Source organism: Cetorhinus maximus, chromosome 26 (genome assembly GCF_964194155.1).
Source record: "Cetorhinus maximus chromosome 26, sCetMax3.hap1.1, whole genome shotgun sequence".
In the NCBI taxonomy this organism is placed as follows: domain Eukaryota; kingdom Metazoa; phylum Chordata; class Chondrichthyes; order Lamniformes; family Cetorhinidae; genus Cetorhinus; species Cetorhinus maximus.
Window position 1 is genome coordinate 22,906,562 of NC_135904.1, and position 13,075 is coordinate 22,919,636.

At 40.2% G+C, this 13,075-nt stretch overlaps 1 protein-coding gene across 6 annotated transcripts in view; it reads right to left on the minus strand.

Moving 5' to 3' along the window:
* The window catches only part of unc13c (unc-13 homolog C (C. elegans)), a 585,292-nt gene that overhangs the window by 472,172 nt on the left and 100,045 nt on the right, over nt 1–13,075 (minus strand). For 3 of the 6 annotated variants that reach the window (XM_078530361.1, XM_078530364.1, XM_078530362.1), the window contains one exon: nt 3,962–4,084. The exons of 2 other annotated variants lie outside the window; for them this stretch is intronic. In XM_078530361.1, the coding sequence (XP_078386487.1) occupies nt 3,962–4,084 (123 nt within the window). Of the gene's footprint in view, nt 1–3,961; nt 4,085–13,075 lie in introns of those variants that run through there. One more of the 6 variants, XM_078530366.1, reaches the window with a different exon arrangement.

The window sequence follows — 13,075 nt, forward strand, 5'->3', positions numbered from 1 at the left end:
AACCAGCCAATCAAGACCTCCATCAGTCTACACTCAAATCTTCAGCCAAGTGATGGAAGATGTCAGCGACAATGTTGGCAAGTGGCACTTACTCAGCAATAACCAACTTACCTATGCTCAGTTTCCTTGGTTCCACCAGGCCAGTCGGCTCCAGATCTCATTACAGCCTTGGTCCAAACATGGACAAAAAAAGAGTTGAACTCAAGAGGTGAGATGAATGTGACTGCCCTCAACATCATGGCAGCATTTGACTGAGCGTGGCATCAAGAAACCCTAGCAAAATTTCAGTCAAAAGGAATCAGGGGAAAAACTTTCCACTGGTTGGAGTCGGACCTAACACAAAGGCATATGGTTCTGGTTGTTGGATGTCAACCACCTCAGCCCCAGGACATTCCTGCAGCAGTCCTCTAGGTAGTGTTCTAAGCCCAAGTATCTTCAGTTACTTCATCAATGACCTTCCCTCCATCATAAGATCAGGAGTGAGGATGCTCACTGATGATTGCACAGTATTCAGTACTGTACTCAGTAACATTCATAACTCCTCAGACACTGAAGCCACCATGCATCAAGATCTGCACAACATTCAGGCTTGAGCTGATAAATGACAAGTAACATCCATGCCACACAAGTGCCAAGCAATGGCCAGATACAACAAGAAAGAAACTAATCATTTTCTCTTGATGTTCAGTGATGCTAACATCACTGAATCCCTCACTATCAAAATCCTGCAGGTTACCATTGACCAGAAATTTAACTGGACCAGCCATATAAATACTGTGGCTATAAAAGCAGGTCTGAGGCTAGGAATCCTGTAACAGATAACTCACCTCCCGACTCCCCGAAGCCTGTCTAGCATCTACAAAGCACAAGTCAGGAGTGTGATGGAATCCTCTCCCCTTTCCTGGGTGAGTACAGCTCCAGTAACATTCAAGGTGATTAATACCATAAAGGACAAAGCAGCTGTTTAATTGGCACTCCATTCACCAACTTAAACATTGAATCCCTCCACCACCAGTGCACAGTGGCAGCAGTGTGTACCATCTACAAGAAGCGCTGTAATGACTTGTCAAGGCTTCTTTGACAGCACCTTCCAAACTCGCAATCTCCACCACCTAGGTGGTCAAGGGCAGGAGACGCATGGGAACGCCCCCACCTGCAAGCTCCCCTCTAAGACACATACATCCTGACCTGGAATTATATCGTCATTCCTTCACTGTCACTTGATCAAAAACACCAAGGACTCACTTGCCTAACAGCACTGAGCGTACCAACATACATGGACTGCAGCAGTTCAAAGCAGAGGTTCATCACCACTGTTGTGGAGTACCTAAAGACACTTGACACAGAGTCAGCTGTAGGTAAAGCAGCAGCAGTTTATTCAATACAAGAATGCAAACAGGGAATTCTCTCTCAGAATGCTCTGAGAGACAATTCAAAGATTCACAGTTTCCGTCAATTATTTATACCATCTTTGTGCTACCTCAACGTACTTATCTTGTATGTCTAGTTTGGTATGCCAGCTATTACAGACGAGTTAACAAATAGTCACAGAATGACTTGAACTTTAACACAAACGATGCCTAGAGTTTTGTGAATCACAAACTTTGTCTCATCCATTTGGACGATATACTGCTTTGTCCAGTCATCTGGTTATCTCAGCCTGACCCTGATCAGGCATTCACATTCCTAGTCTGACCAAAAGGTCATGTCCCCAACTACATCCACTAGTTTTTTTTTAAAAAAACTTCAAATGCTTAAAACTTCTACCAGCAATTTGGTCAAGCCTAGGTAATCTCAGGGTACACCACTTCACCACATTCACAGCGCCTTCCAAACTCGCAACCTCCACCAACTAGGCTGAGAAATTCAGCATGGCAACAAAACCTTTCCAGCACCAATCATATCCCATGAATGAATAAAAGATAAAAATAACATAATTAACCTCACCTGCAACAAATCTACAATTGAGCCTAGTACTTTTAACAACCACACACACAAACATAACTATGTTATCCATAAAGTGCATTACAGTTTTGTTCATTACATTCAAGTTCTGATTCCTTAGTTTGCTGATACTTAAAATCATTAAACAATAAAGAATTAAAACAAACTCACTACAATGGGTGCACATCAAATCTGAAACACTTGCATACTGAGGAAAAGCAAAAGAGGGAAAATAGTTCCTTAAACAGAGTTAATATAAAAGTTTTCACACTCTATTTTTAACCATTTCTCCAAATTCATCCACAAGACAGCACTGAGACAGTGCCCTGCTCGAGCAAATACTTCACATTGAAAGCAGTCAAAATGGTGCAATTAATTGCTACAGGAGTGCCACTGTCTGAAATAAGAACTTCATATATACCACAAATTTCAAAAAACGCTTCCTGCATTGATTTTGACCCAAAAAGAATTATTCTACATAAGCAGTAAATAATAAAATATTAGAAGGTGTAACTATCATTTGCTAAAGTTCATCTGACACCAATGTCAGTTTCTAACTAGTAAAGGGGTAGAAATTGTTTTCATTCCCCCCCCTCCCCCCTCCGCCCCCCGATCCAGCCGGCCATCAATCTGTCATGTTCAGAACCTGTGTTACAGGTTTCCACCCTTTCCCAAAATTCCCATGGACAGGCATGTACAGGGCATTAGACAGAGGAAAGCCAGTCATGAAGATTCCTGCTCTGCAGAGATGATTATTTTAAGTATTAAAAAGCCTTGTACCAGACAGTGTCATTATGCTAAGCAAAAGACCACTAACAGTACAGTAAGCTCAGACAATAAATATGGAGCTATTCAAATCTCTCATTCCTACCGCTGAATTTAACGCAGGAGTGGAATGAATGTGTCTGTTAACGCCAATCTTGGGGAACGTGTTCATTATGAATTACTAAGAGAAAGATCCTAAATAGGAAGAAAAAGTCCGACTAGTATTTTTTTCTATAATGTTAATCCCATTAGTCTGATGGGATAAAAAGTTACAATTTTTTACCGGGGCAAAGTGCAACTTGTTGAAAGTCCTGCTCATACTTTGTTCAAAGTCAATCTGAAGCAAAGACTACACTGCAATCAAAGGAGTTGTTCAAAGCTATGGGACCTGTTCTACAACATTATCAAAGTATACTGGATACATGGGGATTCCACACTGCTGCCTTCTTTAATTGACGACAGGGAAAAAAACACAATGAAATTTTTTAAAACTCCGGATTTTGCAGTTGCAACAGGGTGAGACAGATAGCATTCGTCATCATTACTCTGTGAAACGAGCGCAACTCCTGGCATCTGCACACATGCAGTGAAAGATGGAAATCCAGAAGCTGCCGTCAGTGATTTCCCACTCACCCACAGGGTGCGCTGCTGAAGACCTCGCAGATGAAAATCAATTTGAAATGACTGAACTGACGTGAACTTCTGCTTTTTTACACGATTATTCTCACTGTAAAAACACTTGAAAAAGCTGTGCATGTTTAATGAGGTGTAATTTGGTTTTTAAAAGGTGTTTTGAGTCATAATTACTGCTGAATAATCTTTCTGGCCCTGAAAAACTAATTTAATATTTATGGAATGTCAGATTTCTCCATTCCATGGTAAAAATTAGACTTCTGAAATAAGAAAGATATTCTTTTGACATTTATGATATTTCAGCTTCTATTTTAATCCCATGTGTATGTCCCAATCATTATTTTGTTTCTGTAAAATTATAAAAAGTGAATGATAAAACCTGCTCATTATTTCCTGTATGCTGTCTGAGAGATTTCTTCAGTGGGACTGGCTGCTTAGCCTGCGTGATGGTATCTCTGTTGCTGGACCCCAGAGATCCCCCACAGCTGGCGACAAAATGAAATTAAGCACATCGCTTCACCATTGACCACAAAATCTAACCATTTAACGTTTATGTTACATTACAGTGCACAACATAAAATAATGCTTTGAAGATGTACAAAAGGTTGAGCCAACTCACCTATTAGTCAATTCTAATGAAGGTTTACTTTCCAATGAATGCTGTTGACTAGATAATTGGCTGCGACTTGAGAATGATTCTAAATCACTTTTGCTGTCAAAAGAGTCTTTGCCATCGAGTTCACTGTTGATAAAAAATACTAGTTAACTGTATGCTGTTTTAAACAAATTTCCATCAGATCAATATAATGGTACAAAAGCCAAATATAATAAAATACCAGATCTGATCATCCACCAAAATAGTGCTGGTTAACGTATGGAGTACTGCAAGGAATTGTCAATAACCATAGTTCTTTGCTGAAGCCAGGTTTAATTTAATAACCTTTGGCAAAAAGAGGACAGTAATTAAGGGACTGGTTGACATTGCAGTGTAGACATGGATTGTTCTGGTGATAAATTCTGATGCAAATCGACAGTCATGCATTATCCAGGTCCATTGTCAGCCATCTGCCAAGCATTACTAGCTTACTTTTTGCAATGTCTTTCCTCTGATGTTAATACTTAATTGATTCCAAAGAGTACAGCATCACACTTTGTCAGATTTAGCTTCATTTCCCAGGTTTCCCAAATGTCAAATCACATTCGTTAAGATGGCATTTCAGGTTAGCCTTGACAAGTTTGCTTTGGCGCTACAATCCTCCTTTAGCCATCAGCTGGCTGTGGATTTTAAAAAGGCTACCGTTTCCTTACAGGTGATGATTTATGAAGCATGTAAACTTTTGCACACTTCCTGCCCTGAGTATTAAGCACAGGCACCAACAGCAACTGACTGTTTCAGCTGAAATAATTTGAGTTTTCTTTTCAAATGGAGTTTAATTCTTGTGCCCACAGCATAAAATTGTCTTCACCATTTTACTTCTTGCTATAAAATTATAATAGCTACATTAAAGAAAGCAAAAGCTTGCAGTTTATTATTTCCCATGCTCTTCCCAATTCAAAATTCCCTTCCATATCTACATACAAATTAATAAATTGTCAAGTAACAAAAAGCTAGAACACAACTAAAAGACCTCATTTTACATTTAAATAGCCAAAGAATTTATTTCTTTCTAGTCTATTTAGGGTACTCATACATTCCCATACCTTTGAATGCAGCATACCAATTTTAGTCTGGCAGATTTGACGCAGAACAAGATTTAAATGGAGATGATGAGGGTCTTGCCCATTGGCTGGAGAGCCGAGGAGCGCCCCACATCACCTCATTCAGGGAAGGTCCACACAGGCACTTAACTGGACAGCGGCAGGTCTTCCCGGGATCAAGGACCTTGGAAGGGCAGGGATCGCCAGCCACCACCCTCTCACCTGGTTAAATGGCACCCTCTCCCACCCTCTCCCCCCACACCAGCTAAATCGCCATGGGAGGGGGCATTAAATTCCGCCTTTAATTTCCAAAATACATGAATAATAAGTTCCCTTGACAAAAATATAATTCCTACATTAGTCAATTTATAAGAACATGCTAACCAAAACCTTTTGCAGAGTTTTATCCCCTCTTTATAAACCACGAAAACGATGTAAGTAAGGGAGGCATGGGCATGTGGAAAGTTTAGGTTTAATAATTATTTAAAATTGGTTTGTAATTTAGTTACGTATAATGATTATAATGATCAAGTAAGCAAAGTATATCAATTAACCCAATATGATATTTTGCTTAATTATAGTCAATGCAGTACACTGTGCATCACATAACTAGGTCTTTGTTAGCAGTTGCATCCAAACTTGACAAGTGCTGCAAAGACGTTAAGGTTGAGCAGTCCGAGTCTAGTCTGGTACCATCATACCTCTTAGCAAATAAAACTTATCAGTTTATTTTCCCTAAGATCCAAAAGTCTATTGTGCGAAGTAAAACAGCTGCAAAGTTCTAAGCAGTTAGTCCTGTTTCCGGAGAATTAGTTCAGTCCTTTAGCTTGTAGTATTGCAAAAAAAACCTGTCATTTTCCTTATCATCATAAAACCATCTTTGTTTCTGTAAGATTAGGGTTAATTTCTGTAATCAATTTTTGTGGCTATATAATTCTTGTGATTTTTATTCCTCATGAACGTGTAATGAATTATGCTGTAATTTTAAGTTAGTCTTGCTACCTTAACTTTAACAAACATCTTTATGCACTGATTTTATATGTATTTTATACAGATTATGTAATTTCTGTAACTGTGTAATTTCTGTAAGGCCATACACCACTCTGTACTCTTTTACTATTTTTAAATCAACTTGTACCAAACACAGGCAGATGCTACAAAAAAATAGCGAAGCCATTCCCATAATCAGACTACATTGATAGGAGCTGTATTAAAGTAAGGTATCCTGTCCTGTTAAGATAATGCAAATGTACTGATCATGTGACAGCACTGATGAATCACTGTACAGCACGGGCAACTGGGAACTGGAAGTCTAGTTCTGGAGGTTTCTGAGTGAGCACGTATGATCTGGTGCTCCGCCATATGTCTCAATAAACTATCACTATTTATTCTTACATCAGTCTCTCCCGGTTATTGATTACAAGCAGTAATTTAGGAGAACAGAGGAAGGCATGCAGTTAGAGCCTGGTTGGCCAATGAGCTCATTTACCAAGACATAAAAGGCACCTTCCATAATGAGAATTCTACAGGACATACAACATTGGTATCTATACACCAATTCAACATTTGAGACAATGAGCCCAATGTTAACCATTAGAGCAAGATATCACATGCCCTCTTATTTCAAATAAGCGGACACCAAAGCTACCTAAGACCACCATCATCTCGGTAGAAAGTCATAAAATTTAAGGAACTAACATAAAAAGCTATAATGAGGGGAACAATCCCCAAGTAAATGACACATTAAAGGGCCCGTAAGGAGGCGACACAAAATGACATCAATAGATGACCATCAACCCGGAGAAGCCAAATCAGAAGCTGATCATGCACCACCTAAACCAATCAGGGACTGATCATGCAGAGAGCCAGAAATCAAAAACATGACTGATCATGCACAAGTTGTGGTTTGGTAAGAGTTAAAGAGAGTCAGCTTTCAGTTACCAACATGCACTGCACTTCAAAATGAAGACAAGAGACTGCTTTCCAGCTGGGAGCAGAAAAACACGGAACTGACAGAGGGACTGGAGGGCTGGGGGGTCAGATAGAGGACAAGTGAACAGATTGAGAAATCCTTTTACCAAATCCCATCCTATTTATGCGTCTGTGTAAATTTCCTTCTATTCACGACGGCATAGAAAATGTCAACCCATATTCAGGTAGTCATCTTGTAATGTTGGAAATACACCATCTGAAGTATTTTCCATCATCTGGGTGATAGCAACATTGCAACATTTTGTTTGTGTGTTTCATATCTTCACACATTTTGTTCCCCTTGGGAAAGAGTGGGGAAGCGTTGGAAGAATTAGCAGGCTGCTCATCAACCTGTTTGAACCTGTGTTACGAACACTCCTTCCATGGGCAACCAGTCCTGGAGTAGGACTTCAACCTGGAGATTCGCGCTCAGAGGCAGGGGCATTACCTACTTAGCCACAAGATCACGAGAAATCTCTTTGTTTCAACATCTACTGTTGCTATTAACAGCAGAGCAGTTATTAAAATTTGAAAGGGTCAGTAGATCAATTGCATACAGGAAGGCATTTGTTTGAAAAAAAAAATCATTTTTCCCCAAAATTTAATAGACAGTAGTAGGGTTGTTAGCAGTTGTATATTTTATATCTCAAGAGTTATGCAGAGATGACACCAGTTTGTGTGCGCATTACAGGTTTTATTCACAGTACTTTAAAATGTCTACTCCATGCTTCAGCTCTGGCTTCCAGCACTTTCTCCAGTTAGTTTACTTTTCTGAGTCCACGCCCAGGATTAACCAATCAAGGAGAGTGAGCATCAACAGCAAACAGGCCTCTCATACTCAAACTAAATACCAGCCACATACGCTGCTGCATTCTGCAGCCACTGTCTGGCCCATTCCACATGGGCACTCCAAACCCTGTCCAGAAGATGCAAAAACAGAATGGCAGAGTATTATCCAAATGGTGATAGATTAGGAAATGTTGATGTACAAAGGGACCTGGGTGTCCTTGTATACCAATCACTGAAAGCAAGCATGCAGGTGCAGCAAAGAGTTAAGAAAGCAAATGGTGTGTTGGCCTTCATTGCGAGAGGACTGGAGTACAGGAGGAAGGATGTCTTACCACAGTTGTACAGGGCCTTGGTGAGACCACACCTGGAGTAGTGTGTGCAGATTCAGTCTCCTTACCCCAAGAAAAAGGATATACTTGACACAGAGGGAGTGCAGCGAAGGCTCACCAGTCTGATTCCTGGGATGGCAGGATTGTCGTATGAGGAGAGATTGGACCGACTAGGCCTGTATTCACTGGAGTTTAGAAGAATGAGAAGGGATCTCATTGAAAGATAAAATTCTGACAGGGATGGACTGACTTGAAGCAGGGATGATGTTTCCTCTGACTGGGGTGTCTAGGACAAGGGGTCACAGTCTCAGGATACATTTAGGGCTGAGATGAGGAGAAACTTCTTCACTCAAAGGGCGGTGAACCTATGGAGTCCTCTATCACAGAGGGCTGTGGAGGCCAAGTCACTGAATATATTTAAAGGAGGAAATAGATAGATTTCTGGACACTAAAGATGTCAAGGGGTATGGGAGAGCACAGGAGTAGAGTGTTGAAATAGAGGATCAGCCATGATCATATTGAATAGCGGAGCAGGCTCAATGGTCAGAATGACATACTCCTGCTCCTATTTTCTATGTTTCTACCCAGATATCAACCAAAGTCAGAGCATTCCTGCAACAAAGAACTCCAGCCCTATCAAAGATACTTCCCAAATCTACAAGATTAGACATTCCAGGCCTGTCTGTTCATGGCAAAAACCAGCTAAATGAAAAATTACATAGGGACAAATTTTCAACTGCAGAAAGATTTAGTGTCCTGGTTTGTTCCATGTAAACAGCCAGTGCCTTTTGATCTACCTTGGTTTCGACCAGCTAATTTAAATTGCTAATAGACGAATTAATAATGTAACGAAAACTCAAAACTTCTGTAAACTGTCAATATGTGGAAAAAGTGTGAATTAGCTGCATCATCGCAGGCAAAAAAATAATCTTCTTGGTGTAGAATGAATTTCTATTTCTGAGATTCACACTGCAAAAAAGTTGTATTTGTGGTAAATGCAGCCGTTAAATTATCAATGTGAACGCCATACTGTTAAGATAACTTGAGAAATCTAAACTTCAAAACAATTTCCATCCCCATCACTAACAGCAGGGGTATTTACATGAATGCGGTTTGCCCACTATACATGAAGGCCAGTATCAGATGTTGCTATTATAGTGCTGTACTATGCAAGAAGTGTAGATCAAGATTGCTTGCAGTGCAAATAGGTTTATTTATATTACAGTCAATACTTCGAAAAACTGTAACCACACACCACTTGAAGGGTTTTTTTTATTTTTGCATGGGGCGTGGGCATCGCTGGCTAGGCCAGCATTTATTACCCATCCCCAATTGCCCTTGAGAAGGTAGCGGTGAGCCGCCACTTTGAACCACTGCAAGTTATGTGGTGTAGGTACACCCAGTGATGTTAGGGAGGGAGTTCCAGGACTTTAACCTCGTGACAGTGAAGGAACGGCGATATAGCTCCAAGCCAGAATGGAGTGCGGCTTGGGTGGGAACTTTCAGGCAGTGATGTTCCCATGCACCTGCTGCCCCTATGCTTATAGGTGATGGAGGCTGTGGGTTTGGAATGTGTCGTCAGAGGATCCTTGGTGAGTTGCTGCAGTGCATCTTGTAGATGTTACACCATGTTGCCACTGTGCGTCAGTGGTGGAGGGAGTGAATGTTAAAGGTGATAGATGGGATGTTAATCAAGCGGGCTGCTTTGTGTTGGGCAGTGTCCAGCTTGTTGAGTGTTGCTGGAGCTGCACTCATCCAGGCAAATGGAGAATATTCCGTCACACTCCTGACTTGAGCATTGTAGATAGTGGACAGGCTCTGGGGAGTCGGGAGGGGAGTCTTGCGGTGAGTAGCTCACCTCCTGACTCCCCAAAGCCAGTCCACCATCTACAAAGTACAAGTCAGGAGTGTGATGGAATATTCTTTTCAACGGGCTTAATTACACAGCAAGTAGCTGAACATTAACAAGATGTGATTTACTTATGTTTGTTTTTGTATTGTGCACCTCAATGGAGGTGTGAACTAGTAAGCAAGTGCAACTAAAATGCTGGAAATACTCAGTAGGTCTGACAGCATCTGGAGAGAGAAACAGAGTTAATGTTTCAGGTCTGGTTCTGATGAAAGGTCACAAACTTGGAATGTAAACTCTGTTTTGCTGTCCACAGATGTTGCCTGACTTTGAGTATTTCCAGCATCTTCTGATTTATTTCAGATTTCCAACATCCGCAGTATTTTGCATTTGTTTAAGCAAACAAAGCAGATTCGGCCTAAAATAACCAGCAACTTTGAAACTGACGCTAATACTAATCGATAAAGGGCATTGCGCTTTACCATGTATAGGCAGCTGCCTGATTTTAGTGGGGAATATACCAGCTTGAAAAAGGGAAATTTGCTTCAGTTCAGCTGTTCTTCCACTTACTAGTGAAAGATCAGATGGAAGGCTCATTTATAACTTACTACTTGAGGGAGATGTTTGAATGTGATAGATTACATCAATACCAAAAGGGATACGAGAAAATGAAACCAATGAAATTCGCTTTGGCAATATGAGACCTAATAATAAATAATCACTACATTGGAGAGTATTCCTGCTGAAGGAGTTGTATCTGGGGAAAGTGGTCCATTACAGGATTTTTTGCAATGTATTCGTACTTAATGTCAAAATGCTGATGAATCATATTTTTCTATTTCTATTTCTCCAGCTACTATAGTCCTAAAATTTCATGAGTTTATTACCCACCATTTCAAATGGGAATGTTGTAGTGCAGCACAAAATTATGTTTAATCTGGTGAGCAAATTTTGCAAGCAGAATTGTACAGCTTTCTGGATAATAGAGGCCGATGGTGAGGGGAACTATTTTCCCCTCACCTAAATTCTCCAAGAATCCAGCAACAATTTTCATCATCTTTACTCACTGAACTCCATAATAGAAATGAATTATAATCTGCCTACCCCAATCACCTCACCTTGTGTCATGCAATTAATGCATACAATTGCTGCAGAAAAGGTGTTTTATTAAAACTTTTTATCAAATTTATCACAGAAATCTCAACAGGCCCATTTTCAATTAAATACATTTTTCAACTAGTGAAGCAGGCAGTCTTTTACACAGCACAGGCCTGTGATACTACTTGATGAAATCTCATCTTCAATTTGCTGCACACTTTAATTGAAATTGCTATGCTAAATTTTCAGCACAGTCAAACTGAAATATTAAAAAGACCTTTTGAATTTGCAGTTCACTTCTTCTGGACTGCCTACGCGAGGTCTACAAGGGCTGCTTTAAATGGGTCTGTACATAAGACCAGGTTGGCACCTCCGATTTCTGTTGACTCCAAAGTACCATCTTGGAACATAAAAGACCAGAACACCACTTCTCCAAGAGATTAAAGAAATGTAAAACATATATATATATATTTCACATTTCATATATATAAGTTATTAGATTCAATCGGCTTGTGGAGTCCTCCAATTGAAAATTCTTTTGCATGTTCATGTACTTATTAAATATATCCACACCTACCTTTTAGGTTTGTCCGTTGTATGAATGGATTTTTGAAAAATATTTTTGGAGAATATTGTGCTATTCTGTAAAGGCAGCTGTGAGAGCGCACAAGAGAAAAAGAGAGAGAGAGAAGGGGAGGGAGAGAGAGAGAGAGAATGAATGAGTGCCAGAGAGAGAGAGAAAGCAAGCGTAAGTGGCAGAGACAAAGCACGTGCGAGAGAGATTTAATTAAGCTGTGCAAGAGAATGATAGGAGTCCGGTTGTTTGAGGGGTTTAAAACATGAAAAGGATAGAGATATTAAGTTTGAGGTAGAAGTAAATAGGTTAGATCTAACATTTGCATATTTAGAAAAGTTGAGAGTTTGTTTGAATATCAAAAGGGAGTCAGGGGCATCAAGAAACAGGTTTGCATCTTGCAGGAGTTCCACGTGTAAATAGTAGTGGGGATATTATATTTTATTGATTTGAAAGCAAAGACAAGATAGAGACATGAAGGGTTTTATATATTTGGAAGAATTTGAGTTTCAAAGAGGTGCGAGAACAATGGAACCCAGGATGAAAAGGGGAAAAGGCTATTTTAGAATTAATGTGGAGAGCTTAGCTAGAGATAGCTGGAGTTGGTAGCTCTGGACTGGGAGAGGATGCTGTTTGAATTAACCATCCAGTCAAGCCAGAGGAGTCGTAGGTTGCAACAAGCAGTTTTGTTCCAAGGTCTTGAATTTCAATGGCAGAGTGGATGAGGGTAGAGGTCATGTGGTATGTTTTTACTGAAGCTACAGCAGTTTGCCTTGTGTATTACTGGATCTCTTCTATAGTTAACATTTATAAGGGGGTGTTCCCTGGAAGTGTTTACTTGTAAGTCAGACCAAGTAGGGTGTCTATTTTGGAGGAATGTTTTGTAAGGCTAACCTTAATTGGGTACTTGTACTCTTGTGTGCTTAAGTTTTCTTTTATTCTTGTTTATAAACCTTTACTTTCAATTTTTAAAATGCCAAAAGTTAATGGACCTCTTACTTCTGAGACAGGTACATCGTTTTCAGAATATAAAAAAGGGTATGGCTTGTAAGTCCAGTTTCCCTCTGGGAATTGGTTTGCGCAGCAATCAACACCGGCTGTGGTCAAAACACGGTCACATTTTTAATAAGATTTTTCTATTAAAATGCACTGAGCCAGAGTACTTTAGAAGAAGTCCTTTGGACAGAATATTCTCTGCGGGCATAGGTGGGAGGGGTTGGGACTGTTCCTAAGAACCGAACCGGACCCTTTGTGATTTTCACAGGGGCGGGCAATTAATGGCCAGGGTTGAGCTCATTGTCCAATTAAGGATGGTGGGTGGGCTCTTGAAGCTGGAGGCTCTGGCATTATGGAAAGGATTTTGCATTTTGGGTTGGGGCCCCTGACATTGGCATAAAATGTGAGTCTCAACCCCACACCGTCAGA